Source organism: Heteronotia binoei, chromosome 11, assembly GCF_032191835.1.
Source record: "Heteronotia binoei isolate CCM8104 ecotype False Entrance Well chromosome 11, APGP_CSIRO_Hbin_v1, whole genome shotgun sequence".
Taxonomy (NCBI): Eukaryota; Metazoa; Chordata; class Lepidosauria; order Squamata; family Gekkonidae; genus Heteronotia; species Heteronotia binoei.
In genome coordinates this window covers 5,127,452-5,154,099 of record NC_083233.1, presented here as the reverse complement: position 1 = coordinate 5,154,099, position 26,648 = coordinate 5,127,452, and the positions used below count along the sequence as shown (strand labels likewise).

The following is a 26,648-nucleotide window of genomic DNA, read 5'->3' as shown; positions in this document are numbered from 1 at the left end:
CACAACAGCACAGGAAAGTGCTACATCACAATTCTTTTTCAATCTAACAGCCTGGCAGATAATTCCATAGTTTTCTCCCAAGAGGTTTCTGATGTTCTACTAAATGCCTGTAAGCCCTCCACTAGAGACAATCCTACAATGCACAGTGGTGACAGTTCTCACTACGTTTTGAATCTTGAAACATCCTTTCAAGGTCAGCTCCCTTACTGGAGGTGTTATCCTATGTCACAACCCTCCAACAGTCAGGCCTTAGATATTCATCACTGAAAGTACGCCTCAGCAATATCTCCACAACCCTATTGATGGCCAGTCATTGTTTTCTCATCAAATCACAAAATCTTTCCTTCAGGGTCTCCTGAACCTATGCATCCTCCGAGGAAGCCATTTGTCCCTAACTAGAGTTTATCTCTGGTCCTCTCACGTTTGATGAGCAAGCTATTTGAGCCCATGGCTATGACTGCCATGCACTTAGTTTCCTTGAAGCCAGCCTTTCTGGTGGCTATTAGGTCTGCCAAATGATCTAGTAAGCTCTGTGTATTCAGAGCTGATCCTTCCTAAATGGTTTTTCATAAAGATAAGGTAGGCCAGATCCTTAGTTCCTTCCTAAAATAGTGTTGTTTCATTTATTGAAATCCACAACTTTATCCACAGTTTTTTTCTGGAACCAGCAGATGGAGGTCAAAAGGCACTACATTCCCTTAATGTGAGACAGGCACGTGCCTTACATCTTGATAGGACTCAGTCTTTCAGAAATGACCAGCACCTCTTCGTCTCCTATGCTAACCCCAACAAGGGTTGCAAGATTTCCCCACAAGTGTCTAAATGAGTAGTAGGTACAATCTCTCTTTGCTACCATTTGGTGGATCACTGTGATTCCTAGAACCCATTCTACAAGGGCAGTGGCCACTTCAACAGCCTTTCTTGTTGGTGTCTCTGTAGAAGACATTTGCAAGGCAGCAACATGTTTGTATCTCTTTGACATGCATGAGAGAAAGGATGCTTCTTTCAGGGAAGAGGTCCTCCAGTCAGTCTTCCACTGACTCCTCAGTCTGTGAGTAGAACGTATTACCGTTATTTTACTTTTACAGGTTTCCAGTGTTGCTAATACATGGACCTGTAGTATCCAAGAATTCTCCAGTCCTAAGGGTTACAACGGTATACTAAGAGCCAGAACCCACCATAGAATCATAGAGTTGGAAGGCACCTGGACCTCCAGCGTCATCTAGTCCAACCCTCTGTACAGTGCATGAAATTCACAAGTACCTCTTCTCCACATACCCTCAGTGACCCCTGCTCCAAACCCAGAAGATGGCAAAACCAAACAAACACATCCACCCATTGGAGTAGTGACTCACTAAACACCCAAGTGCAGGACTGCACAGAGACCATGAAGAAGATAAACAGGTTGCTTACCTGTAAGTGATGATCTTCGAGTGGTCATCTGTGCAGTCACACACACCTGCCCAGCCTTCCCCACTGTTGGCATCTCTTTCTCACTATAGTTGATGAGACTTACTAGTAGCAGTTGGAAGGAGCTTTCCAGGGGCAGAGTTTCCATCAACTCCAGGTGTGCACAGATGATGCCTGCTCCCCTAGGCGGAGGAGAAAACCCACCAGAACAGCTCTGAGGTTGGTCTCTATAAACTTCAAGGTTGGTCCCTGCACAGGTGCGGTACCCAAGTGTGGGACTGCCCAGATGACCACTCTAAGATCATTTGTGACAGGTAAGCAACCTGTTTATTTTGTTATACTGTATCCTGTTCACCCTCTTTGTAAGCTCCCACAGCTTCCTTGATTTGTGTCCTTCTCTTGTTTATAGATGGCTCAGTTTTCCATTCCAGCACTCTGGAAAGAAAAAACCCCATTCAGTGTTTGGGGCAGGACCTCAGTGATGCAGAAATGGTGGAGTATCTTATCTGAAGAAACACAAAGCTGGAGTGAAATAGCAAGAATCAACCCTCTCGGACTTTTTTTATTAGCATATTGTAGTACCTGATTCATAAAGGAATGTACAGTTGCATGCTGCAGTATATGCATTCTCAAAAGTGTGGACAGGTTAATTGATGATTGGTTCCAAAATGGTAAAGTAGATTTGATCTCTTTGAGATGATTTTCCGCAAAACAAAAATATTGGATCTGGTAGCATCTGGATAAAATCAAGGTCTTAAATGCACTACTTTTTTAATGTCAGTATTTTTTAATAAAAACTTGTATTTTTTAAGAAAAGAAAAATCACTGTTAGGCATTGAAGTCTAAATGCCTTTACAAAGCCTGCCACCACCAGGTTTTCCAGTGGCCACACAATATCGCGGTGCTGTCATTTTTCGTTGTCATTTAAGTGTCCTGAATATTCTGATATTTCTGAGAATAATTACATGAACCTCCAAGAGATATAAGGAAACTCTCCTCGGAAGCGGGTGTCTTGTTTTCACTAAACATTCCAGGATGGAGGAAATGTGTATTGCAAAGTGTCTGCACTTCGGTATTTTTTTCCTCTCAGCATTCTTTCCTGTTAGACACCCTGAGATTAAGAGAGTTTCCATTTTTATATACAGCAGTGTCAGCTTATTCTGCTTCTGTTCTCTATGATTTTAGCTGTCTTGACTGAAAGCTCCCCTGCATTCTGTTAGTGGCTTTGTATCCAACCTCGGCATTTCTCAGGAGCTGAGCTTTGAGTCTTCACATGACCAAACTGAAGATTTTTTTATCTTGTGTTTTCCAGACTTCCAAAATACTTTGTTAGACTCCCCACCTCATCCCAGGTCAGCAGCTTTCCTTCGGATACTTGTATTTTAACACATAAGAATTTAGTGCCTTACTGAAGATAATGCTGACATTGGAGTCAGTGTTTTAAGAAATAAAGAAATCATCCAGGTTGCCGACCTTGCATTTTCCTGAAATGCTCTTTTTCTCCTGCACAAATTAAATATAAAACTATTCTTTACTTTGGAAATATCACACCTGCTTGTTAACATTCATGTTTGATGTCTCTGGGAGCCAGCATAAATCTTGGAGCGCTGGGGCAGTGAGTTCTCTTCAGGCCTCAGTGTTGCAGTCAACTGTTCAGATGGCTCCCCAAGATCTTTGTGGTCTCTGTGCTTCACGCTGATGGGCTATAGTGCACCTGCGCTGATCCCGATTAGTACTTCAAAGCCTAGAGGAAAGGATTTTGCACAGGGGCTCTACTGCACATGCCCACTGGGCTGGGCACGAGAATCCCGCAAGTTTCTTCTGACCACTGGAAGCTCTTAGAGGAGGATCTACAGCAGTGGGGAAGGAGGGTGACTACTCAGAGATCATCAGCTACAGGTAAACAACCTGTTTGTCTTCTTCGTGGTCTCTGTGCTTCACACTGATGGGAGATTAGCGAGCACTACCCGCCCTCCTTCCCCACTGCTGTAGATCTTCCTCTATGGGGTTCCAGCAGTCTGAAGGAACTGGCGGGATCCTTGTGCCCATCCCAGTGGGCAGGCGCAGTAGAGCCCCCAGGCATAGCGATTGGAAAGGGCACGGAAATCCTTTCAACTAGGCTTTGAAGTACCGATCGGGATCGGCGCAGGGGCACTATACCCCATCAGTGCAAATGCACAGAGTACCAGTCGAAGATCATCAGTTACAGGCAAGCGACCTGTTTTTCCTTCCTATTAGTTCTCTCCCTCTCCCTTTTCTGTGTAGCAAGTAAAAAAAGAAGGCAGCTTTTGACATTCCGGAGCCACTGGGGGAATCCTGGAACAAAATGTGAAGTGTTTATCTTTTCAGCATTTTGAGACACGTTCCACCTGCCTTCTCTTGGCATCAATTCTGGAGCTTCCAAGAGACAAAAGAGTGGTGAGAGTCCTCTCCACTGTGGGGTCGGTTGAATAGAAAGCTCTTCGCATTACACAGGACCACAGATCACAAGAAGCAACATGTCGTTGCAGCCCGGATGGCCTTTTGGGCTTCTGGATCATTTCCTTCCATAGGAATAAGTTGTCACAGAGAAGTGCTGAGAGAAGCACTTTGAAGTTTTATTGACCTCCAGAAAGAACAAGGATGATCTCTATGGTTTCAGGTTCCTCCTTAAAATGAAAAGCAGGGGTTATTGAGAAGCTTTGTTTCATTTGACGCTTGTCTCGCTGTGCTTATTATGGGCATTGAGGGTACCTAGAAAGCCCGTCAATTAGGACCTATTAGCAAAGTACTTTTTTCCTCAAGTGATTCTAGAGAATAGCACGTATTTTAGAGTCACACACAGCTTTCAGTCCATTTGTCTAGAAAGCAAAGCAGGTACTTGTCACACTGCACACTTCCCCCCCTTCATAAAACTGCTTCGTACTGGAAATGAGACAAATAAAAACCTGTGATTACCATCATGCTTGAGCCAAACTTTGGATCAACAGTGTAACAGAAGCGAAGCTGTAAGAGGTCTTGTGGAAGCTCTGTAGTTTTCCCCTACAAATAGATGGATGAATTTAATTCTTATTTCCTTCTTAAACACTCTGGTGTCTTTGCTGCAATTCAATTTCATTAGGGAGGCTGAAGTGGCTGACCAGCTAGGTGGAAGTTGCAGTGTTCTAAGCACATTGAATGTCTTTGCTTGGTGCCGCTGTACATTGCCTCCCTGTATCTGTATAGGAACTTGTGTTTTTATGTCTAGAATGTAAACCTCATAATTGTAACTGTACTGTATTTATGAAGAAAATACATTTCTGTCTGCAAAGATGTTAATTCCTAGGGTGGTGTTAGTTCTGCTCAACTGCTTAAGTAGTCTGAAGAAAATGCTGAAGCCCCCTTTTTCCTTCTCCTTCTGTGTCCAGTGCTAAATCTCAGCCCCCTAACTGGGCATTTCCAGGTGTGCTTCTTGCACAGGGCTCCTCTGCACAGCAGCTTTATTTTCCTGTTCCTGCCTCCCAGTACCAAAGAATAATCAGCTGCTGAATTTTCTGGGGTGGCCACTCTACCCCTGCCTTAACCCCCTGGAATCGGGAACAGGCAGCAGAATGTCTCCCCTGCCAAGGGAACCAGCTTTCAGGAGAGTGCAGGATTCTCATCTCTGCACCACTCCTTCAGCTTGCCGGGTGGGGGGTGTGTCTTAAAAGTTCACTTTGTTTTCTCCATGTGCCAAGCAAGGGCTGCTCCCTAAGATTGTGAGGTTATGACCAGAAGGAGCCCTCCTTTTCCCCCCTTGGTGCTCTGCTGGTGCCCAGTGGCCTGCTGCTGTCACGTCTCCCCTCCTGTTGCTGTCATCTGCCCGCCGGGTGGAGCAAGTCGGCTTTGCAGTTTGTCCCATCAGAGCTGAGGTGGGGCAAGCAGGGGCTGAGCAGGAGCACAGCCTTCTGATCCACACCTGGCTGCCCTGCAGGCCCCGTAGTTCTAAAGGCAGTTAGTTCCCTCCTTCTTTCCCTTCAGTGCAGTTCTAGGGAAGCCAAAGATTCCACAGCTCTGTTCTTGCACTGTGCTGTGTGAACCACTGCTGAGGGAAGCATCCTGCAGAAGGTGGGGATTCTAGACCCAGAGCCAGTTGGGTGGCTCTTGGAGACCTGTTAACACACAAGTTGATCTGGCAGCTGGGTGGCCACAAGGGCAAGTTACTCTGAAGTAATTAAAGAGCCCACAAGGACACACCAGGAGTCTGTGGCAGACTTTTTCCTTCTCTATTCTGGCAGGGACCAGAAAACAGAAATGTGCCTCAAGATAGCCTGGTGGGGATCCAAATCTGTTAACAGTGTATTAAAACTATTATACCTTCATCTTTGGTGAATGAAAGACCAGCTCATAGACGACATGTTCAGTTTCTTCATATATATGAAACAATAACTCTAGAATCAATTAACGTTTTGTAAATTGCGTCCAGTAAGGTAAAGCTACGGGAGAAAGGGACCAATGTATGCTGGTTATCTTTTAAAGTCCAAAATACAGAAGCCTAGTATGAAAGTCAAGAAACTTTCTAGTTAACAGCTTTTAGCAATTGTAGCAATACTGTCTTTTTCTATATAAAGTTGTATTAAAACCAAATTTATGTGGATTTATGTTTTCCTGGTGGGCTCTGGCAGTTGGTGAAAAGTTTTTCTAAACTGTTCTTCACACCTAAAATTGGTTCATCCATCTTTAAATTATATATTGTACCTTCTCCTTTTTGTAGATATTAGTGCCCGTGTTAGCCAAATTGCCTCAATAAAAGAGTTTTTTTGGGGAACTTTCATTAGGTGGGCAAGGTGGCCGAACACTATGGGATCGATAACCAGTGTATACCAGGGTCAGTTCCCAGGAACACCCAGGAGTCAATAAGGATAATTGTATTTAACTCAATGGTATTTATAGTTCAAGCACACAAGAAAAGACAAGGGTTCAACACAATACAGAGCTAGGAAAATGGGAGGGGAGAATCGTACATCTGCATGAGCAGGATTTTGTTGGTGTGTAGTACTTTACCTCTCTGAAAAGAAGATCCAGCAGTGACGAGGAAGGGTCCAAACTGGTCAAGATTGGGGGTCCAAAAGAGACACAGTGAATGGCAGAAGGCTCTGCCTTAAATAACCAAATTCGTAGCCTGAGGCAGGCTCCCGTGACAGGATTATCTGCCTGGTTAAAGAGTTCCCAGGAAATAATAAACTTGGGAGTACCGTGATAGTTCTCCAGGCTGAGAAACAAACTATGATGGGTGATTTTGGAGTCTAATTGTATTTGATGGTGGCACCTCATGGAAAATAAAGGATTGAGAAAGACAGAAAATGGGGGGTGATGTTTCAGTGATTCTATTGACAAGTGATTTTCTGTATAGGAGGCAGGAAGAGTCTCTTTGTTGGCAGGCAAGTGCTGCAACGGTCCCCTGGTTAACAGCCAGGTATCTGATGCACCTGCATAGTCAAAGCCTCTGGGATGTAGGACATGTGGAGAGAGCAGGTTCAGCCTGGCAGCTGCAGACAGGAAGACTTTTGCCTTTTGCAAATCCTCAGATTCACGGCTTCTCCCAGGCTTGCTGCTTGTCCTCCTTCGGTAGAGACATGGCTGCAGTAGAACTAGGCAGCGGTGCGATGAAGCACGATCCGAGGTCCTTCTAACTCTTTGGACAGCGTCTGTCCATAGCATAATAGTCCATTTGAGAGGTGCTTGGCTGGGCCTGGTGCCTTTGCAGTGCACAAGAGCTGAAGCCTCAAAGTGGCATGGACACGCCCACTAGTTGTAACACAGTCCATTAGTTGGGGAAAGGCCATGAATGCCAGTGCTTGCATAGTCCATAGGCTAAAAGGGGGGAAGCATAGCTGGTCTGTCACACTGGGTGGAAGGGAGTTGTTGGACTTGCGTTCCTAGGGAATCAGACCTGTGGATATATGTGATCTAGGCGTCTGTGCCACAGTGTCATCTGCAGAGGTAAAAACATGGGCAAAGGCAGGCCTCGGATTCAATAGGAGCACAGCTCCTGAACCTTCCTGAGAGTTCCACCTCCTCGTCCATTGAATAGTTGGTGCAGCTGCATAACAATCCCTGGAAGAGCTCCACCACCTGTTTTTCTGCCAAAAGACCCCTGGGCAGAGGGATTGACTTTGGGGGCTCTCTGATGCAGAGGCCTGGCCAGGTGAGGATGAAGCGGGGGGGGGGGGGTCTTCCTGGGGTTTGGCTTTCTGCATATCCAGCTGTATTTATGCCCCTTTTCAGCTGTGTTTCGGGAAGTGGCTTATTGAAAGCTTCTGAAGTCAGTTTCTTACAAATCTATAAAAATGACCACTGGTGATTGTGAGCTGAGGAATTCCAGCTTAAAGAGCCCTTGGCTGGCATCCCCAGGCCTTTAAGTGGAAAGGGACAAGGGCAAATGATCCAGACCGTCATCTGTTGGATTGAAATTCTGATGCCTGAGAGCCATACGTGGTCATGCCTAGCTGATAGCAGTGCAGGAACTAACAAAGTCCCTGAAATCAGTAAATTGGAGGCGAGCATTGCCTCATTACCGCAGCTGAAAACATGAAAGAAATTCCCTGGCAGACTTAAGAAACAGAAGAAAAGGCAGCAAATCAGCCTGCCTATGAAAGATGCCGCCGCCTTTCTGTTGTGAATTTAAAAGCATAGACCTAATGGATATACACTTCAATCCATCTTTCCAAGTGAGCACTAATCCACAACACCTTTAAAAATCTTTAAGGTGCCATTATGTTGCACAAATGCATACAATTAAATTTGTGAGAGACAGGCTCTTCAGTGTCCTCCACAGAGCAACAGCTTAATGAATGGATGGATCTGCCATGGAAAGTCTCCCAAGCAAGACAAGATGGTCAGTTGGAATTACTGAAGGCAGGCCTCAGATTCAGCAGGAGCTCACAGGAGCACAGCTCCTGAACCTTTCTGACAGTTCCACCTCCTCCTCCTCACCTACCTTGTCCATTGAATAGGAGGTGCCGCTGCATAACAATCCCTGGATTAGAGTGGGCAGCCAGCCAGCCACCAGGGGCTTTGCCACGCTCCCAGCAGCCCTCATTCACCCCTGGAGAAGCCCACACCACCCTTTCACCACTTCTTATGTGATTTTGGGTGGCGGGTAGCTTCCTGGCCTTTTGACTGGGGGGTGGCCCAGGAGAGCCCCAGGCAAGCAAGGCCCGCTTGGGCTGGCTGGATCTCTAGACAGCTGAAGCAGGCCTCACTCACCCAGGGCTCGCCTTTCTTGCATCAGGTTGCTTTTGGCTGGGTGGTGGTGGTGGCATATGCGAATGAGTTATGCTAATGAGCTCTGCCACCTATTTTTCTACAAAATGACCTCTGGCTGAAGGCATAATTAGACCTTCAGATGAAATAGATTTATGTTACACCACTTCTATTTTATTTTATCAAATTTATATCCCCCCCCCTCCCCTGGCGGGCTCAGGGTGGCTAACAACAGCAAATTAACCATATAAAACATTAAAAACAGATTACACAATAAAACCAACCAATACCATTTACAATCATTTAAGACCAAGATGTACGTTTCTAATTGCTCTGAATGATCGTGCTTCACTTATGGTGGTTCAGTGGGATTATCGGTGCCATGGGCTAATAGCTACCTCCCTTCTGCCTCTAAAGGCAAGTTTAATTTGGTTTTACAGGCCCTGCGGAACACATGGCAAACAATAATCGAAAAGCAGCTTTGCTGATAATTGTTTTAATTTCTGACTTCTTTATTAATCTGGAGTATTATTGTAACTCTTTTCCCAGGGAGCCAAAACTGGCCGAACAGGTCAGTATTTTTATTTATTTGTTTGTTTTAGTATATTTCTATTCTGCCCCTTCGCCGTAGGGCTCAGGGTGGAGTACAACATAGGATAAAACAATAAAATACAATAAAAACATTTTATAAACCTTTAAACCCGTGACTCAAGTATGCATCTGTAATGTAACCTTTGATGAGATCCTATGTAGCAACTGTGTAACCTTTTGTACCCCATTACTCCCAAGGCTTGGGAGTTTTTTGCAATAGCTCCTGAGTTTTTTACAATAAACATATCTTGATTCAAAACAAAAGGACTGTTATTGGGAAATATTGGCACTTGACACTTCTATTCTACTTACTATGTTCCTGTCCAAAGCACTGTGCCTACCAAGTACTATATTGTGGGATGCAATTCTGTTCTTCTCTGCACCAAGACTCGTAGGTTCCCTCCAACTAACTCGTGAGGTTTCTTGGTTGCACAACCAAACTTTAAGTGTTCCTTACCACGCTGGCATGTTTGCTGTTTATTGTTATGTGTGGGGTGCAGGAAGGGGAAGGGACCAAATCCCAGCTGGGCTATGGGTTGGAAAGCAGAGAGGAACCACCAGGGCAAGTCCAAAGCACAGAGTACAAATCCAGTCAGAGGTCAGAACCAACAACGCAGAACAGGAACCAATAGAGAGCAATGTCCAAAACACAAACCGAGAGCAGAGTCATTTGTAGCTTAAGGGTCATGTTTCAAAACCAGCTGGGGTGGACACACGTCCCAAGATAGATGTGTTGCTTCCACGGAGGCCCCCAGCTCGAAGCTGAGGCTCAATGTCCCTCCTGTGGTGCTTCAATTAACAGTGGGGAAGCTTCTGCTAACACTCAGGGCTAATGGAACGCCTTCCCCTTTGGCGTGCTTCCCTTCTCTGGGCTGCTGAGTCCCAGCGTAGCCGTTCCGTTCATTGGACTGCAGGCGGGGGAGAGTCAGTCAGGCTCCCTTTTGCAGCTGTGCTGCTTGCCCCTCCTCCTACTCTGCCGCTGGGTCATGGGGGTGGGGGGGCAGGCTGTCAACCTCCTGAGCACTCGAAGGGCCGGCTATAGGCTCCGATGCCAGCCCATGACATGATGCACTGTGAGCACTGCACTGTGTTTCACTGCTCATCTTAGCTTTTATAGGCTCTATTTTGGACTTAACTGGCACTATATTTGCACTTTACTGCTTCTTATGAATTCTTTATTGCCACAGATGAGCTCGATCACTTTTTAATTGTTTTCCTATATAATAGCCAACCTTTTATTTTTAATTGATTTTCCTTTTCAGCTATAATGAACTTGTTCTATAATTTCCTGTACCTCGCTTCCCTTCTAACACTGATAATGAATTGGCCCTTAGTGATATCTTCACTCTTAAAGTTCTGGCTCCCCCTAGAGGTCACATTTTTGAATTTATCCTCACCCTTTACCTTTCTCTGCCTGAGAAGAAGGCCGCAGATTTATACCCCACCCTTCTCTCTGAATCTCAGTCTCAGACCGGTAACAATCTCCTTTACCTTCTTCCCCCACAACACACACCCTGTGAAGTAGGTAGGGCTGAAAGAGTTGTCCTAGAAGCTGCCCTTTGAAGGACAACTTGGGATAGAGAAGGTAGAGAAAGAAGTACTTTTCTCCCATTCTCACAATACAAGAACTCATGGGCATTCAATGAAATTGCTGAGCAGTCGTGTTAGAACTAATAAAAGGAAGTACTTCTTCACCCAAAGTGTGATTAATATATGGAATTCACTGCCACAGGAGGTGGCGGCGACTATAACCATAGACAGCTTCAAGAGGGGAATGGATAACCATATGGAACAGAGGTCCATCAGTGGCTATTAGCCACAGCTTATCGTTGAAACTTTGTCTGGGGCAGTGATGCTCTGTATTCTTGTGCTTTTTTGGGGGGGGCACAATGGAAGGGCTTCTAGCCCCACTGGTGGACCTCTTGATGGCACTTGGGTTTTTTGGCCACTTTGTGACCCAGAGTGTTGAACTGGGTGGGTCATTGGCCTGATCCAACATGGCTTCTCTTATGTTCTAACTCCTGCGAGAGCTATGGCTGACCCAAGGCCATTCCAGCAGCTGCAAGTGGAGGAGTGGAAAATTAAGCCCGGTTCTCCCAATATTCTGCTCCCGGCTTTTCCAATTCGAAGGGTGTAGTAGTTCTTCTTTCTGCTAACATTAGGCTACAAAACACTCATTAAATCTGTGCAGTGCTTCAATGAACAGTCGTAAAGCTTCGGCTAATACTCAGGGCTAAGGGACCGCCTTCCCCTTTGGCGTGCTTCCCTTCTCTGGGCTGCTGAGTCCCAGCGTAGCCATTCCGTTCATTGGACTGCAGGCGGGGGAGAGTCAGCCGGGCTCCCTTTTGCAGCTGTGCTGCTTGCCCCTCCTCCTCCTCTGCCGCTGGGTCGTGGGGGTGGGGGGGCAGGCTGTCAACCTCCTGAGCACTCGAAGGGCCGGCTATAGGCTCTGATGCCAGCCCATGACATGATGCACTGTTAGCACTGCACTGTGTTTCACTGCTCATCTTAGCTTTTATAGGCTCCATTTTGGACTTAACCGGCACTATATTTGCACTTTACTGCTTCTTATGAATTCTTTATTGCTACAGATCAGCTCGATCGCTTTTTAATTGTTTTCCTATATGTCATGATATCCAACCTTTATATTTGCATGGCTTTTCCTTGTTCTCTAATTTCCTGTACCTCTTTTCCCTTCTAACACTGATAGTGGATTGGCCCTTAGTGATATCTTCACTCTTAAAGTTCTGGCTCCCCCTAGAGGTCACATTTTTGAATTTATCCTCACCCTTTACCTTTCTCTACGAAGAAGGCCGCAGATTTATACCCCGCCCTTCTCAGAGTGGTCACAATCTCCTTTGCCTTCCTTTCCCACAACACACACCCTGTGAAGTAGGTGGGGCTGAGAGAGCTCTCGCAGAAGCTGCCCTTTCAAGGACAACTCCTGCCAGAGCTATGGCTGGCAAAAGGCCATTCCATCAGGTGCAAGTGCAGGAGTGTGGAATCAAGTCCCGTTCTCCCAGAAAAGAGTCTGTGCTCTTAACCACTACACCAAACTGGCTCTCACTATAGGCACTATATATTGCCTATTACACCCCCCCCCCCCTATTCTGATCTTTGTTATTTTGACATTTTTCTTAGATTTACCTGTAAATTTGCTCTCTGCTGTTTCTCTTGTGCTCCCCTACTCCTTTTAACTTCCTTTTGCCACGTATTCACATTTTCAATGCCCCGTCTCTCTCTCTTTTCTCACTGTTTTAGCTTCTCCTTCTCTGTATCCTCCCAATGCTAATAATATAAGAGTAGTACCTCTCAGTTGTCGTGGCCTTAACAACTGGGGAAGGCAATGGCAAACCAGCCCATAAAAAGTCTGCCGTGAAGACGTTGTGAAAGCAACGTCACCCCAGAATCGGAAATGACAGGGGACCTTTCCTTTCCTAACAACATCACCAAATGAAAACATGTAACATTAGGCATTATCAAATTACATTCCGACGGTATTTTTACAGGAGACCCACATCTCCGATAAACACTCTCAGATTTTGCTTTCCAAATGGTTCCCTACCCAATATTCTGCTCCTGGCTTGTCCAAATTGAGGAATGTAGCAGTTCTTCTTTCTGCTACCATTAGGCTACAAAACACTCATATTAAATGTGACCCCAGGGCTTGCTTCATTTTCTTAAAAGGTAAGCTTCAGGATTCTTGGATCACACTTACATCTATTCACGCACCCAATGCTGACCAAATTAATTTTCTTTGTGAAGTGTTCTCTGAACTTCTTTCTTTTAGTCAAGGTGAGAGCATTCTGGGGGGTGACTTAAATTTCATTATCAATCCCTCCTTAGATAGATCGTTCCCTTATAGGAGGCCTTCTGAGTCTCGCTCCCTCAGGGTTACCACACTTGACAAGTGTGGTAACCCTGGCCTTTGCGACATCTGGCATTTGCATCATCCCAATGAATGGGATTACTCATATTATTCATCACGCCACAATATACACACATGCATAGATTACATTCTGGTTACTAAAAGCTTTATTCGTTCAATCCCCTCTTCATCCATAGGTTATCAGATCTCATTTGATCATGCGTGGGTTCGGTGTGAACTCCACCCTTTTTCATATCATTATAAGGAATTCAGCTGGAAAATTAATACATCTCTTTTATTAAATCATTCTTTTCCCACAGAAATTGAAAAAGAGATTCGATACTCTTTTGCAACCAATCAATACGGTGAAAGGCCTCAGGATGTATTTGTCAAGCGCCGATATTTCTCAATAAGCAGTCTTTTGTTTTAAATCAAAGCTGTTTTATTCTTAGAAACTCTGAAGCTGTGCCAAGGACACAAGCCTTGGGAGTAATGATGTATACAGAGTTACACAGTTGATATATAGGATACCTTCAAAGGTTACATTACGGATGCATACTTGAGTCACGGGTTCAAAGGTTGCTAAACACTGTCTTTTTTATTACTAAGGAATTTAGGCTATTAAAAACATCTCCTTTCTCACACTTCTCTCGCAGAAGATAAGAGTTGTCTGTGTGAACCTGTGGGAGAGGCGACTTGAAAGTGGTACCAGCCAGGCTGTAGCATAAACAACCCTGGGCCAGATGGATTTATTACTTGCCCAATGGTTGTAAATAAGGGGGGGAGGGGCAGCAGTATATTTATTTATTTCTCAAATTTATAGAGCTGGTGAGCTTCTCTTTGTCTAAGAAACCACCATGTTACAGATATAAGCGCGCTTGATAGTATTATGGGATGCGATGAAGGCTGTCATTTATAGAAGGATCATTTCACTTGCTTCTTTCTATAAGAAGGAAAAAGACAAAACAAGTTGAGAATTGCTATCTAATATCCATTCCTTAGAGCAGAAACTCAAAACCACAGGTAGCACTAAGGTTTATCATCAACTCATAGCCAAAAGGGAAAAAATGGACATTCTTGTGGTAAGCAAAATACAAAGTGATCTTCTATCTCTCGAGCAGCAATATTGGTACAATACACCCAAAACTCTAAGAATGCTTTCTTGGAAGGTTAGACAAAAAGTTTCCTCTAATTTCAGGGACCTCATTAGGACCTAGAAAGGCATTCTCACATCTAATTCTCAGAAGATATTAACCTCTTTCACTAAATTCTTCTCTGAGCTTTATAGCTCCCAAAATCCAGCCACTGACTCTATTCCTCTTTTCTCGAATCTATTCCTTCCCTTTGGAAATTAAGATTAGATCATTGTGACCTCATGGAAGCCCCCTTCACTTCCCAGGAAATTAGAAGCACTATTACAAATCTCAAATCTAGCAAATCTCCTGGGGATGATGGACTTCCTGCTGAATTTTATTTAAAACATTATCCCCATCTTAACTGAACCTCTCACAGATACCTGTAATCGCATTCTCTCTCTCTACCCAGCACTTGGCTGGAGACCAACATTATGGTTATCCCTAAAAACACAAGGATTCTACTCTCCCTGGTTCTTACAAACTCATTTTGTTCATTAAGCAAGATGCAAAGTTTTTTACAGCCATCACTGCCAACAGTCTTAACTCTTTTATTACACAATCCATTCACACAGACCAAATGAACTTCATGCCTTCACGGGACTTATCTGACAATTTACGGAAATCTTTAAGCATCATTTACTACACTAGACTTTCTTATTTTGAGCCTCGACGCGGAAAAAGCCTTTGATCGCTTGGAGGTCTTTTACCTCCACTGTCTTTTGCCACACGTGGGTTTCGGTCCCCTTTTCTTGCACACGATAAAGTCCCTTGATTCTAACTCAGCATTTCCCATTTGCGGGGTCATGATGGGGGAAAACCTTCAATCGCTCCACGTTTGGCTATGGCCCCAACAAAGTAGTCCGAGATCGTCTTCCTTTTCATTGTTCTCAGCCTGTAGATAAATGAAAACTTGAATACTGTGATCTCACTTCTCGAAACAAACCACCCCAATCCGGGTCCCAACACCAGCAAAGCAGCCAGGGTGAGAGTCCCGTGCGCCTTTACAGGCATGTATCCACCCGGCTGTACAGAAATGAGAGTTCGCTTCTATTTCAACAGTATGTTCAAAGCAGCCGAGGAACCAAATATCGGAGCATCCCTTCCCCTTTCACCTGGCTGAACAGCGGAGCCCAAATCACAATTAGGCCATGTAGGCACTGGCTTACGGGCCCGCACACCTTTAGGGTCCCCGAGCTAGTTTCTCCCCACCAGTTCCCCCCCCCCCCCGCACCCTGCATGAGCAGCCAGCAACTGAGCTGCTCTTTGCCTGACTTACCTGATGCGGTTGCTGCTGGCATTACCGTGAAGTTTGCCTCTCTCCACCTCTCCCCCGCAGCTTAGCAAAAAAGGTTTTTAGAAAAGGTGCCTGCAGCGGGGACCATGGGTGGTGGGGTGGGCACTCAGAGACTCTGAGATAATTTGCGAGGGGCCCCCCAAGATTTCAACTGCCTAGGGGCCTTCACAGGGTTTAATCCGGCACTGCTGAACAGCCAATGGGAGTTGGCTCGGGAATGAGCACAGCAGTGCTGCCAGGTCCCCTTAGTCACTGCCAGGAGGTGAGGGGGTGTCGGGTTGCCAAATCCCGAGAACCGAGACTGCCTGCACCATCCATCGGAGGCGACACCATCCCCCAGCCAGGCTGCCCAAGACACCTCTGAATGGGGGATGCTTCCCTCAAAACTACGCCAAGAATGAGGGCCAGAATGCCAGCTCTCCAACATGCAGAGAGTTCAGGCAGCCTGAGGCTGATCTGTGAGCTGCCTGCTGCTTATGGTTGCTGGAAGGTTCGTAACCTGACTGCCCCATCCATTTCTTTGTTTAAAAAACATAGAATCATAGAGTTGGAAGAGACCTCTAGGGTCTAGGCAAGGCAAAAAAAAAAAGAGGGCTTGAGGCTGTTAAGATGGTCGTTGCTCCTGTCGGCAGGACAGGCCGCCCAAAGTAGCTCACAGCCTTCCCAAGGCAGCAGAGTCTTCTCTCCATCCTACGCTGAGGAACGAGGCCTCGGACAACCAAACACGTCACCTTAAAACTCGACGAGGAGCCAGAGCCGGAGCCAGAGCCATCTGCCTACCGGCCTCCAGAAGTGATAACAGCAGGGTTCTTCCCCCCAGAGGAAGAGACCCCGCTCATCGCCAGAATCCTTTGGAGCTTCCGAGGGCAGAACAACGTCCCTCAAGCCCATCCATTTGGCTGGTGGTGTCCACCATCGACCATCTGCCACCCATAAATATACATTTCCGGAGATGCACATCAGAGCCAGGTGAGGTTCCACCCCAGGGTAATGCCGATCGTCACTTGGGGCTCAGGAAGGGATTTTCCTCGGGGCCAGATTGACCCAGTGATCCTGGAGGTGTTTTGCCTTCCTCTGGGCGTAGGGCAGGGGTCAATCGTGGTGTGCAGAGAGAGGAGGGAGAAGCTCAAGTCCTCTAAGCTCAATATCGCTGTGATGAAAATAGTTGTTCAGTCAGCACTGCACAAGATATGGACCTCTTTATCAGACAGCCATTTGAAGAGCAGCCAAGCGATAAGCTAAAGCCATCTTTGGCTTCCAGTGCATGAGGCTGCATTCTGCTTTTGCTCCAGGTGGTAATACTGGCAAAGGAGTGCAGATACAGTCTATGCTTTGAGTTAGATGTGTGCATGTGCATGTTAGTTAGATGTGTGCATGTGCACTCTATTCAAGTGGGCAATTCAGTCCCAAGAAAATAGCACTTAAAAAGTACAGCCAGGCCAGCCCAAGAGATCGGTCAATGAGGGAAGACCCAGCCCACTCCGTAGAGAAGGTCTTTTCAGATGACTGTATCATCCTCTTCCTGGGAGCCCCCGGTGAGAACCGAATGCTTATCTGGCTCGCTGAGGACGATGCTGCTGAGAGATCGCTTGCCTGAGAGGAGAGAGTTTATCGAAGCTCGGCTGTAGTTGACAATGCGATCCATCGGACTCAGTTTGGGTGACTGGTGCTGTGTCATCAATGCCAACGTAGACGCAGATTTCCGAAGGGCTCTTCAGCCTCGTCTGACTGGGGGCACGCACTTCATATTTCTCCGGTGTAGGTTTCTTGTAGCTAACAAAGGGGGAGAAGACAGCAGCCCTTTATCAGTTTGGGGGGAAATGCACTGAACAAAACTAACAGTGAAGGAAAAGGCCCAATGCTAAGTCAATGTCCCTGTGAGAGTTTCAGGCCTGGTAAATGCAAGCAGAATAAGGTGGCAGATTCCTAAAGCTTCCAATGGACTGCACCATCTACTGATATGGAGCATTTACATCCTGCTTCTCCACCAATGCTGACACCTAGGGCAGTTCACAGTGCAAGAATAAAGATTTTACCACAACAGAATTACAGGTTTTTGAATACATGAATTGAAAGGGCCAGATGGCCTTCCTCGAAGACTACGATCGGTAATTATCACCGTTCGTCCAGTCGTGTGTTACCTTTGTAAAATTCTCTCTATTTTTATTAGGCCTGTATGTGTGTGTGTTATATGCATCCATTATCTTGTATGTGTGAGTTCTCTAATTTTCTATAATAAAGATACAATTGCTTTATCTAATTAGTGTCCATAATAAATTTAGCAAGAATTTCTGGAAGTCAAATCCTTTATACATAGATTCTAGATCCTTTTGAGCCAGAGTTGCCCACCTGTCAATTCCCCAGCCTCGTTTGAGGGCATTTTGGCTTTCACAAGACAACTTACCTCTATGATCTGTAAAATAGCCCGAGGGCCAACCATCTCAGGATCATACTTAATGTGGGCTTTGTTGGTTGCAAGAGCCACTGAGATGTACAAAATCCCCCTTTTTTCCATGAGCGTGGACTCTCTTTTATGAATGCACGAGGCACATGTCATTCCTCTCACCTGTGAACAACACACATTTTACTGTTTGCTGAACAGACGCCTTCAAGAATAACTTTATGAGCATTAATAGTGAGGCTGAGAAAACAGAGACGGCCATTATCCAAAACAAAGATTGCTTGTGTTGGCTTCATTGTTTTGACCATACAACTGTTTTATCGTACTGTTTTGATTTATACGCTGCTTCAAGCACTGTGGTAGAAGAGTGGCTTATATATAAGAAATACGGGAACATAAACAGAGAGCACTGTTGCTCTTCTGCTCAATATAAATCAGATTAAGGGAACAGGGAAAGGATACTTGCACAGTCTACCCTGCTAGAGCAGCTGGCACACCCGTCTTGTATGCTGTTCCTATGGACAAGTTGGAGCTTAGGGACAACCAGCGCAAATTTCTGCCTCTGTTACCTCCCCAGTACCTCTGGTGCCGGTAATTCCCGCAATCTCTCAAGTGAGGAAGCAAGGCTCAGCTATATGAGATGGCTTCCTCGCGTCTGACACAGAGACGTGGTCACCATTTAGAGCCCCAAATCAAGGACTTAAAAATGCTGTGAGGGCCTGATCTGCAGCACCACAAGAAGAGGTGCTCCCTGCCCCACCCCCTTTCTACGTGCCAAAACAGCCGCAGGGCAGCAGAAATTATACGTATGAATTGAAGTTCCAAGCTCCGCCCCCCTGTATCAAGGGGTTATGTGCTCTGGAAGCTGCAGATAAAACTTTCTGGCAAGGAAAGGAGACACTGAAGAAGTTCCACACCAGGAAGTTCTACAAGAGGGCCTGGCATCAACAGAGCCAACTCGAAGTGCTAGGACTGAGTCTCAAACTTGGCCAGATGGCTCATAAGAAGTCCCCTGGAATGGGATTCAATCAGATGCTGCTGATTCATTTGCAAAACTCAAGGTAATCAGTTGCCAGACTCATCTGCAGATGATATTACCTTTCAAGGATGCATCAAAGGTGTCACCTGCCAGCTGCACTTGGCAAATCGCGGCACAACTGAGTCCACGCAGCACCAGGGTGTGGCTCGGCCACCACAAGAGGGAAGCCTGACAAGAAAGCCTGTCCCAGCCGGCAGGCAAGGCAGTTGCGTCCTGTAGTGTGGGAAGGACTTCCATCCACTGGAATGAGCCCCTACCTACTGCTTAACTAGCTCTGGCCTCAAGAGCCACAACTAGATTTTGTGTCTTGGACTTGCTAAGAGATTGACAGAACGTTGAAGACATTTTTGATGCACAGAGGCAGAGAACACGCTTTGCATGCAGGAGGCCCCATGTTCATTCCCCAGGTCACACCTCCAAATCTCAATGGGGAGCAGGGCTGGAGGAGACCTGGAAGAGCTGCTGCCAGTGACTGATACAACTAAGTGTGTGTGTGTGTGTGGAGGGGCTGGGGGGCGGGGAATGCATGCAATGTTTTGGTTCAGGTCTATTAGAGCTGCAAAAAATGCAGGTTTCCCGGGGGAGGGGGGAGCAAACATGGATCCCAATAGAGGTAAAGCATTCGGATCCAGCATTTTTTTGGAAATCCCAAATTTTCTTAATCCAGTAGACCTGAGAAGAAAAACACTGAGGGGGAAGGAGAACGGGCAATGCCACAAGAAACGGGAGAGATGTGCCTCAGCTGGGGCTCCTTTGGGCCGTCTGTTTCAATCTCCCCCTCAGGGGTGGAACCTCACCTGGCTCATCTCCGGAAGTTGATATTTATGGGTGGCAGAGGGTCGATGTTGGACACCACCAGCCTCCGGGACCCCCTCAGGGGGACCCCCTGCCTGGGCTTGAGGGAGGTGTTCTGCCCTCTAAAGCCCCGGTTGATTCGGGCGACGAGCGGGGTGTCTTCCACTGGGGGAAAGAATCCTGCTGCTACCAGTTCCGGAGGCTGGTAGAAAGGCAGCTCCGTCTCCGACTCTGGCTCCTCGTCCAATGCGAAGGTGACGTGTTTGGTTGTGCGAGGCCTCGTCCCTCGCCGTAAGATGGAGGGAAGCCTCTGCTGCCCAGATGTTCCCTGGGGCGGCTGTGGGCTCCTTTGGGCGACCTGCCCTGCCGACAGGCGACGCCTCAACCCGTTCTCTAGAATGTTCCGCAAAAAAAAGAAATGGATGCGGCATTCAGCTTATGAACCTTCCAACAACCATAAGCCACAGGCAGCTCCCAGATCAACCCCAAGCTGCCTGAACTCTCTGCGCGTTGGAGTGCTGGCATACTGGCTCTCAGCAGTCCCTACAAGGGCCTTGTCAGAGCCCACTCATATTGTGAAGCCCCTGTGGAGGTTGAGCTAAAATGGCTTTCTGCTTCTGGCCAGATCTGGACCCCAAACGCCCTGTTCAGGGCTTAGGTCATAGCCACTGGGGACACCATCTCCTTGGTGGGTGCTCATGTGGTTCACGGAAAGAGCTATCTAAAGAACCCTCTGGTGTTTCCCTGGGGGCAATCCATGCTCCCTCCCTCCTGTTCTCCAGGGTGACCTGCTTGCCCCTTCCACGTGCCTAGCATGGTGGGCACTTGAGAGGTTATTTCTACGCATAGAGAGTGTGATGTTGCTACCCACCTGGAGATCTTGCTGCTACTCTCCAATTGCTCAAAGCATGTCAAGCTAAGCCCGTCTGTTCTTCCAGCCCACAGCTGAAAATCCCTCCTTTCTTAGGAATCCTTCCTCTCGCAGAATCTATCACGGGCCCCTTAGGCTAAACCCTCGTGCTATGGCAGGTGCTCTCCAGGGGTTTACTCCCCAGGGCTTCCTTCCAAGGCCAGCAGCTGCTTGGGGCTGTGTGGGTTTCTCTCAGAGAATCAGTGTCCCAACAACACCCATTCCTCCTCAAAGGCAAGGGAATCTTACCCTCCATGTATAAAGATGAGGCAAAGCCATCTTTGGCGTATAACATCCTTGAGCCTAATCTTCTTTCTCTTGCTCCTTCACCCCCAACCCCTCTTCATGTGTGGTCTCTAACCATTGTCATCATTTACATTTTAAAGAATTACATAAGATACACTGGGCAAACGTGGACCTGCCTAAAAGTCCCACTGGAATCCATCCAGTGAGCCTTTGCAGTCCCTCAACTAAGTGCCCTTGACTTCACTGTTGTGACTTGTTTTGCTTCTGTCGCTCAAGCTGCATTCTTAATGTTTTTTCTCTTCTCTCGGCCATAGTCTCTCCTTAAAATTGTTTCGCCTTCTTTCACCTGCCACCGGCAGCCACTCAAGATGGCCTCTGCTGACTAGACTGGGAAACAGAGAACGGGGAGATGTCGTTTTAAGAATTTCCTACCTGCCATCACACCACTCCACACAGAGTCCTTTAAAACGCTTCTGGATAACCAGTTGCTCGCAAAGGACTGGCCAAGATAAGCACTGTGAGGCAGGATTGCCAACAGAACCATTATGAGGTCAGATGTTTCCTTCCATCCCCATGGTAACCCTGCAGCCGGTGAGGAAGAGACAAGAAGACCCCTTGGAGCAGCACCTTGGGGGATGGGGAAAGCGGATGTCATCATGACCAGGGGCTGCAAGTGGCCTCTGGGGGTTTCGGTTTCCTGCATCCTGTGGAAATTAGGGAGAGACCATGGAGAATACAGGGACATGCAGAATGTAGGGATTCATGTTTCCTTCCCCCTCTCAAGGTCCCTTCCCCTTCACCCTTTCTGTCCAGCTTCCAGACTGGTGATAAGATTCAGAAGCCTGCTTTAGTGGCTGAGATGGAGGGTCTATAGGAAGAATGCTTCTCTGTCAGTCTTGCTGGTGCACTTCTCTTGGAGGCCGTCCAGGTGGACTTGTGGGTGATATCCCTCCCTATTGCCCCCAAGGACTTGGAGGGACCTCAGCAGGGTGCGATGCCAGAGTCCATCCTCCAAGCAGCCATTCCAGGAGAACTCTAGTCTTTGCCTGGAGGTTGGGAACCCTGGTTCCCACGCAGGAGCTTCTCCTCCCGTCCTTCGGTTGCCTGACCGCTTGCCAAGAGTAACAGCCTGCTGTAGCCTGCTGTAGATGATGCTTCTTGAAAAGTTCAGTGGCTCAGAGGCAGAGCCGGATGAAGGGCTTTTGGGTGCCCTAGGCGGCCCATGGCTTTGCTCCCCTCCCTCGCTGTAATGTGGGCACGCTCCATTCCACTGCCACGACCTGGGCACCTGTGGAGCTGGGCAGTCAAAGAGCCACCCTTGCTGGCACTAGCCAGGCAGCAGGAAGGCGGTGGCTGCCAGTTCTTCCTCCCTCGGTCTGGGCCAGGGTGGGCCAGGGCTCCCTTCTCTGCAGTTTTGTTGCTTCCACCTCCCCTCCTGGTCTGCCATTCCACAGGAGTCTGGAGCATCTCTCCTGCAAGCTGCTGCCGTTGAGGGGGGTCTTCCTGGGACACAGGGGCTACTCAGCATTTCCCCCTTCCAAACATGGCCTTGTAGGTGTTGGAAGCTAGAAGAGAGCAGAGGCGAGGAGCAGGCCTTGCAGCTTGCCTGGAGCTCAAGTTTCTGGATGGCTCCTGGCTTGGCCCCAACATGCTGTCCCTTGATCAGCCACACCAGGCAACTGAGGGGGAAATTGGCTGGAGCCCTTCAGGTTTTTGGAAATATGTATCTGTTCTGTATGTTCTAAAGTTGCAATGTTCTAAAGTTCCAGTCATTATGGGGTTAACACTGTGCCTGATTCCCTATTGTCTGCATGACCTGAGAAGAAGATACTGACTGCTGTCAATCAAGATCTAGAAGTGGGAAAACCTGTTTTGTTTTTTTGGTCAGTTAGGCAGGTGACTTCCTTTGTTCAGGCAGAGAGGTCAAGAAGAAGGAGGAGGTGTTCTCCATTAAGCATGTGGCCTTCTAGTGTGAGGATGTAGTTCTTTAGTGTTTGTTATTTTCACCTCCCAGTGCCCTTTCCCTGTAGTAATAAATATATTTTTTGCTTTCATATTAAATGCCTCTCAATGATTATTTGATCCAGCGATCCATCAAACTGTTTGACATAAAGAAATAGGATTTCAAACAGAATTCCTTACACAGGTGAGGTTTTGCAGTGTTGTCTAAATGTGCTGGGTGCTCTCTCTGTACAGAGAGAGAAAGTGACTTCCTGGAATGCGAAGGTATGGAGCAAATCATCTCTCCTCGGGCTAGAAGCAACCTCCATCGGTTGGACATAACGTTTAGGGACTCCTTTGCTCCCTCCTCTATTTTTAAAAAATAACCACCACCTCTGTATACCATACTGTACTGTACTGTACTGTAGTAGAACAAATCAAAGCCTCTGATCATCATAGGGGACCGGAATGCCCAAGTTGGAAGTCAAAAGGTAACCGGGACAACAGACAAGTTTGACCGTGGAGAACAGAATGTAGCCGAGCAAAAGCTAAAAGAGTTTTGTCACGAGAACCAGCTGGTCATAGCAAACACCCTCTTCCAACAACCTAAAAGGGGACTCTACACATGGACATCTCCTGCAGGGCAACACAGGAATCAGATTGATTATACACGCTGCAGTCAAAGATGGAGAAGCTCCTTGCGGTCAGCAAAAAAGAACCTCTTGTGGAGGATGAAAGAGGAGAGCGCAAAAGTAGGCTTGACACTCAACGTCAAAGAACTTCTGGCCCCATCACTCCTTGGCAAATAGAAGGGGAAGACATGGAAGTAGTAACAGACTTTACATTCCCGCGATCCAAGAGCACTGCAGATGGTGACTGCAACCATGAAATTAAAAGGCGTTTGCTCCTTGGGAGGATAGCTATGGTAAACCTGGGCAGTATAATGAAAAGTAGAGACATCAGCCTGCCAACAAAAGTCTGTATAGTCAAAGCAATGGTATTCCCAGTAGTAATGTATGGCTGTGAGAGCTGGACCATAAGGAATAGATGCTTTCAAGCTGTGGTGCTGGAGAAGGATCTTGAGATCAAATCCCTCAGTCCTAAGGGAAATCAACCCTGACTGTTCCCTGGAAGGTCAGATGCTGAAGCTGAAGCTCAAATATTTTGGCCACCAAATGAGAAGGGAGCACTCACTGGAGAAGCCCCTGTTGCTGGGGAAGACAGAAGGCAAAGGAAGAAGGAGACGGCAGAAGAGGAGATGGCTGTACAGCGTTACTGATGTAGCTAACATGAATTTGAGCAAACTTTGGAAGATGGTGGAAGACAGGAGGGCCTGGTGTGACTTGGTCCATGGGGTCGCAAGGAGTCAGATTTGACTGTGCGACTGAACAACAACAACAACAACAACCCTTTTAAAGGGCCAGCTTAGTGGTCACAGGATTGTGGACGCCCCTTTGAAACCGGAACACACTTGAATAACATCTCCTGAAAGGTGAGGGAAACGATAGGGTCAGAGTGGGAGGTTTAACGAAATTATAATAAGCAAACCTGAATTTGGGGCAAAAAGAGAAGAAAGCCTCTAGCCACTCTGCCCCACAGTCCTGGCGGGAGAAGTCCCACAAGCCCTGAGCTCCAAAGGCTCACGCCAGAAGATGAACAGTGCTCTGTCCACGACCTGCCTCCTTCTCCACAGGCACTTCAGAAATTCTCTGCACCAGGTGGAGGGGAGGGGGGGGGGGAGACACACCTCAGCTACTTCTCTGGCTCCCTTTTGGTGTTCACATCCACATCCCCCCTGTTGTCAGGGAACCAATAATATAATCTGTATAAATAAAATATTCTAATAAGGATCTATAAGCCACTAGAGAGGACGGTAATACAAAAATCAAAGAACATATTGAAAAAGAAAGAGTGCAACACTAACTCTTCAAGGCTCTCCCCCCTCCCCACAAGCACAACCTCCAGCCACACCTCTCTCACCCCACGTCCTTTTCCAGAAAAGAAAGAGGATGCTGGGTACTTGTCATGCCCTTGGATTGGGTACAGGCTGTGATGCTACATGACTCTTCACCCAGGTCTCTGTGGAGGAAGTTTCCCCTTTGTTTGTGGAAGGCCAGGTTTTACACTCCGTGCATGCTCTGGAGTTAGTCTGCTCTAAAGAGAGGCAGTGTCCTTCCTCCCTTTTCCTGTTCCAAGCACCAGAGAGGCAATTTGCCTATCTCCCTACACGAGTACACTCGTTGTAGTTGGCTAATTCCCTAGACTAATACTCACTGACGCTCTTCTGCTGTCAGGCCCACAACACCAGAGAGACGTCTTCCAAAGTCCCATCCTCATTCACCTGGTTGTACTGTTACCTTCTCCTAGATCTCCTGGAGAAGACTCCTTAGCCTAGGGAATTGACGCTAGTCAGGCTGAAGAAACTGTGTGCACAAGAAGCGGACTTGGTCCAGACTGTGAGGAACAGAATATCTTAAAACACTTCTGGCGGGACAGAAAGAAGTACTTTTCTCCCTTTCTCACAATACAAGAACTCGTGGGCGTTCAATGAAATTGCTGAGCAGTAGGGTTCGAACGGATAAAAGGAAGTACTTCTTCAGCCAAAGGGTGATTAACATGTGGAATTCACTGCCACAGGATGTGGTGGCGGTACAAGCGTAGCTGGCTTCAAGAGGGGTTTGGATAAAAATATGGAGCAGAGGTCCATCAGTGGCTATTAGCCACAGCATATTATTGGAACCATCTGGGGCACTGATGCTCTGTATTCTTGGTGCTTGTGGGGGAGGGGCAAAGTGGGAGGACTTCTAGTCCCACTTGTGAACCTCCCTTTTTTGACCACTGTGTGACACAGAGCGTTGGACTGGATGGGCCATTGGCCTGATCCAACATGGCTTCTCGTACGTTCTTATGTTCTTAATTCCCTTCCTAATAATTCCAAGCATGGCGTTGGCCTTTTTTATTGCAATCGCACACTGTCTCGACGTTTTCAGTGAGTTACCTACCATGACCCCAAGATCTCTCTCTTGGTCAGTCTGCCAGTTCACACCCCATCAACTTGTATTTATAGTTAGGATTTTTGGCTCCAATGTGCTTTACTTTGCACTTGGCCACATTGAACCTCATCTGCCACGTTGACGCCCACTCACCCAGCCTCAACAGATCCCTTTGGAGTTCCTCACAATCCTCTCTGGTTTTCACCACCCTGAACAATTTAGTGTCACCCGCAAACTTAGCCATATCACTGCTTACTCCCAACTAGCCATTTCACTGCTTACTCCCAACTCCAAATAATTAATGAACAAGCTAAAAAGCATGGGACCCAGTACTGAGCCCTGCGGCACCCCACTGCTTACCATCCTCCACTGAGAAAATTGCCCATATCAAAAGCTTTCTGGAAGTCAAGGTAAACAACATTTATTGGGTCCCCTTTGTCCTCATGTTTGTTCACCCCCTCAAAGAACTCTAACAGGTTAGTGAGACAAAATCTTTCCTTAGAGAACCCATGCTGAGTCTTCCTCAATAACTTTTGTTCATCAATGTGCCTACTCATTTTCTCTTTGATAATTCGGCCCCGCCGCGGCCGCGCCGCAAAGCGGCTGCGCGCCGCGGGGCCGTTTTTTGCAGCCTCGGGAGGAGGAAGAGCAGTTTTCCCGGGCATCCGGGGAGTTTACAGGGGCAGGGGCAGAGGCTTTAAGTAGCCTCGGCCCGAGACTCCTCCACACAGTTCCGTGGAGTCGTTGGCTCAGATCTACAGCGTGAGGCTGTTGATCCCTTGGGAGCTGCGTGGGAGGGTGGTTAGGCCGGTAGGCGGCCT

General features: G+C 47.2%; 1 protein-coding gene across 1 annotated transcript in view; it reads left to right on the top strand.

Moving 5' to 3' along the window:
- The window catches only part of AMOT (angiomotin), a 71,044-nt gene extending 68,167 nt beyond the window's left edge, over positions 1 to 2,877 (top strand). The window contains exon 11 of the mRNA XM_060249238.1: positions 1,820 to 2,877. Within this exon, the coding sequence (XP_060105221.1) occupies positions 1,820 to 1,920 (101 nt within the window). The 3' untranslated portion in view covers positions 1,921 to 2,877. The remainder of the gene's footprint in view (positions 1 to 1,819) is intronic.
- The last annotated feature ends 23,771 nt before the right edge of the window (positions 2,878 to 26,648 follow it).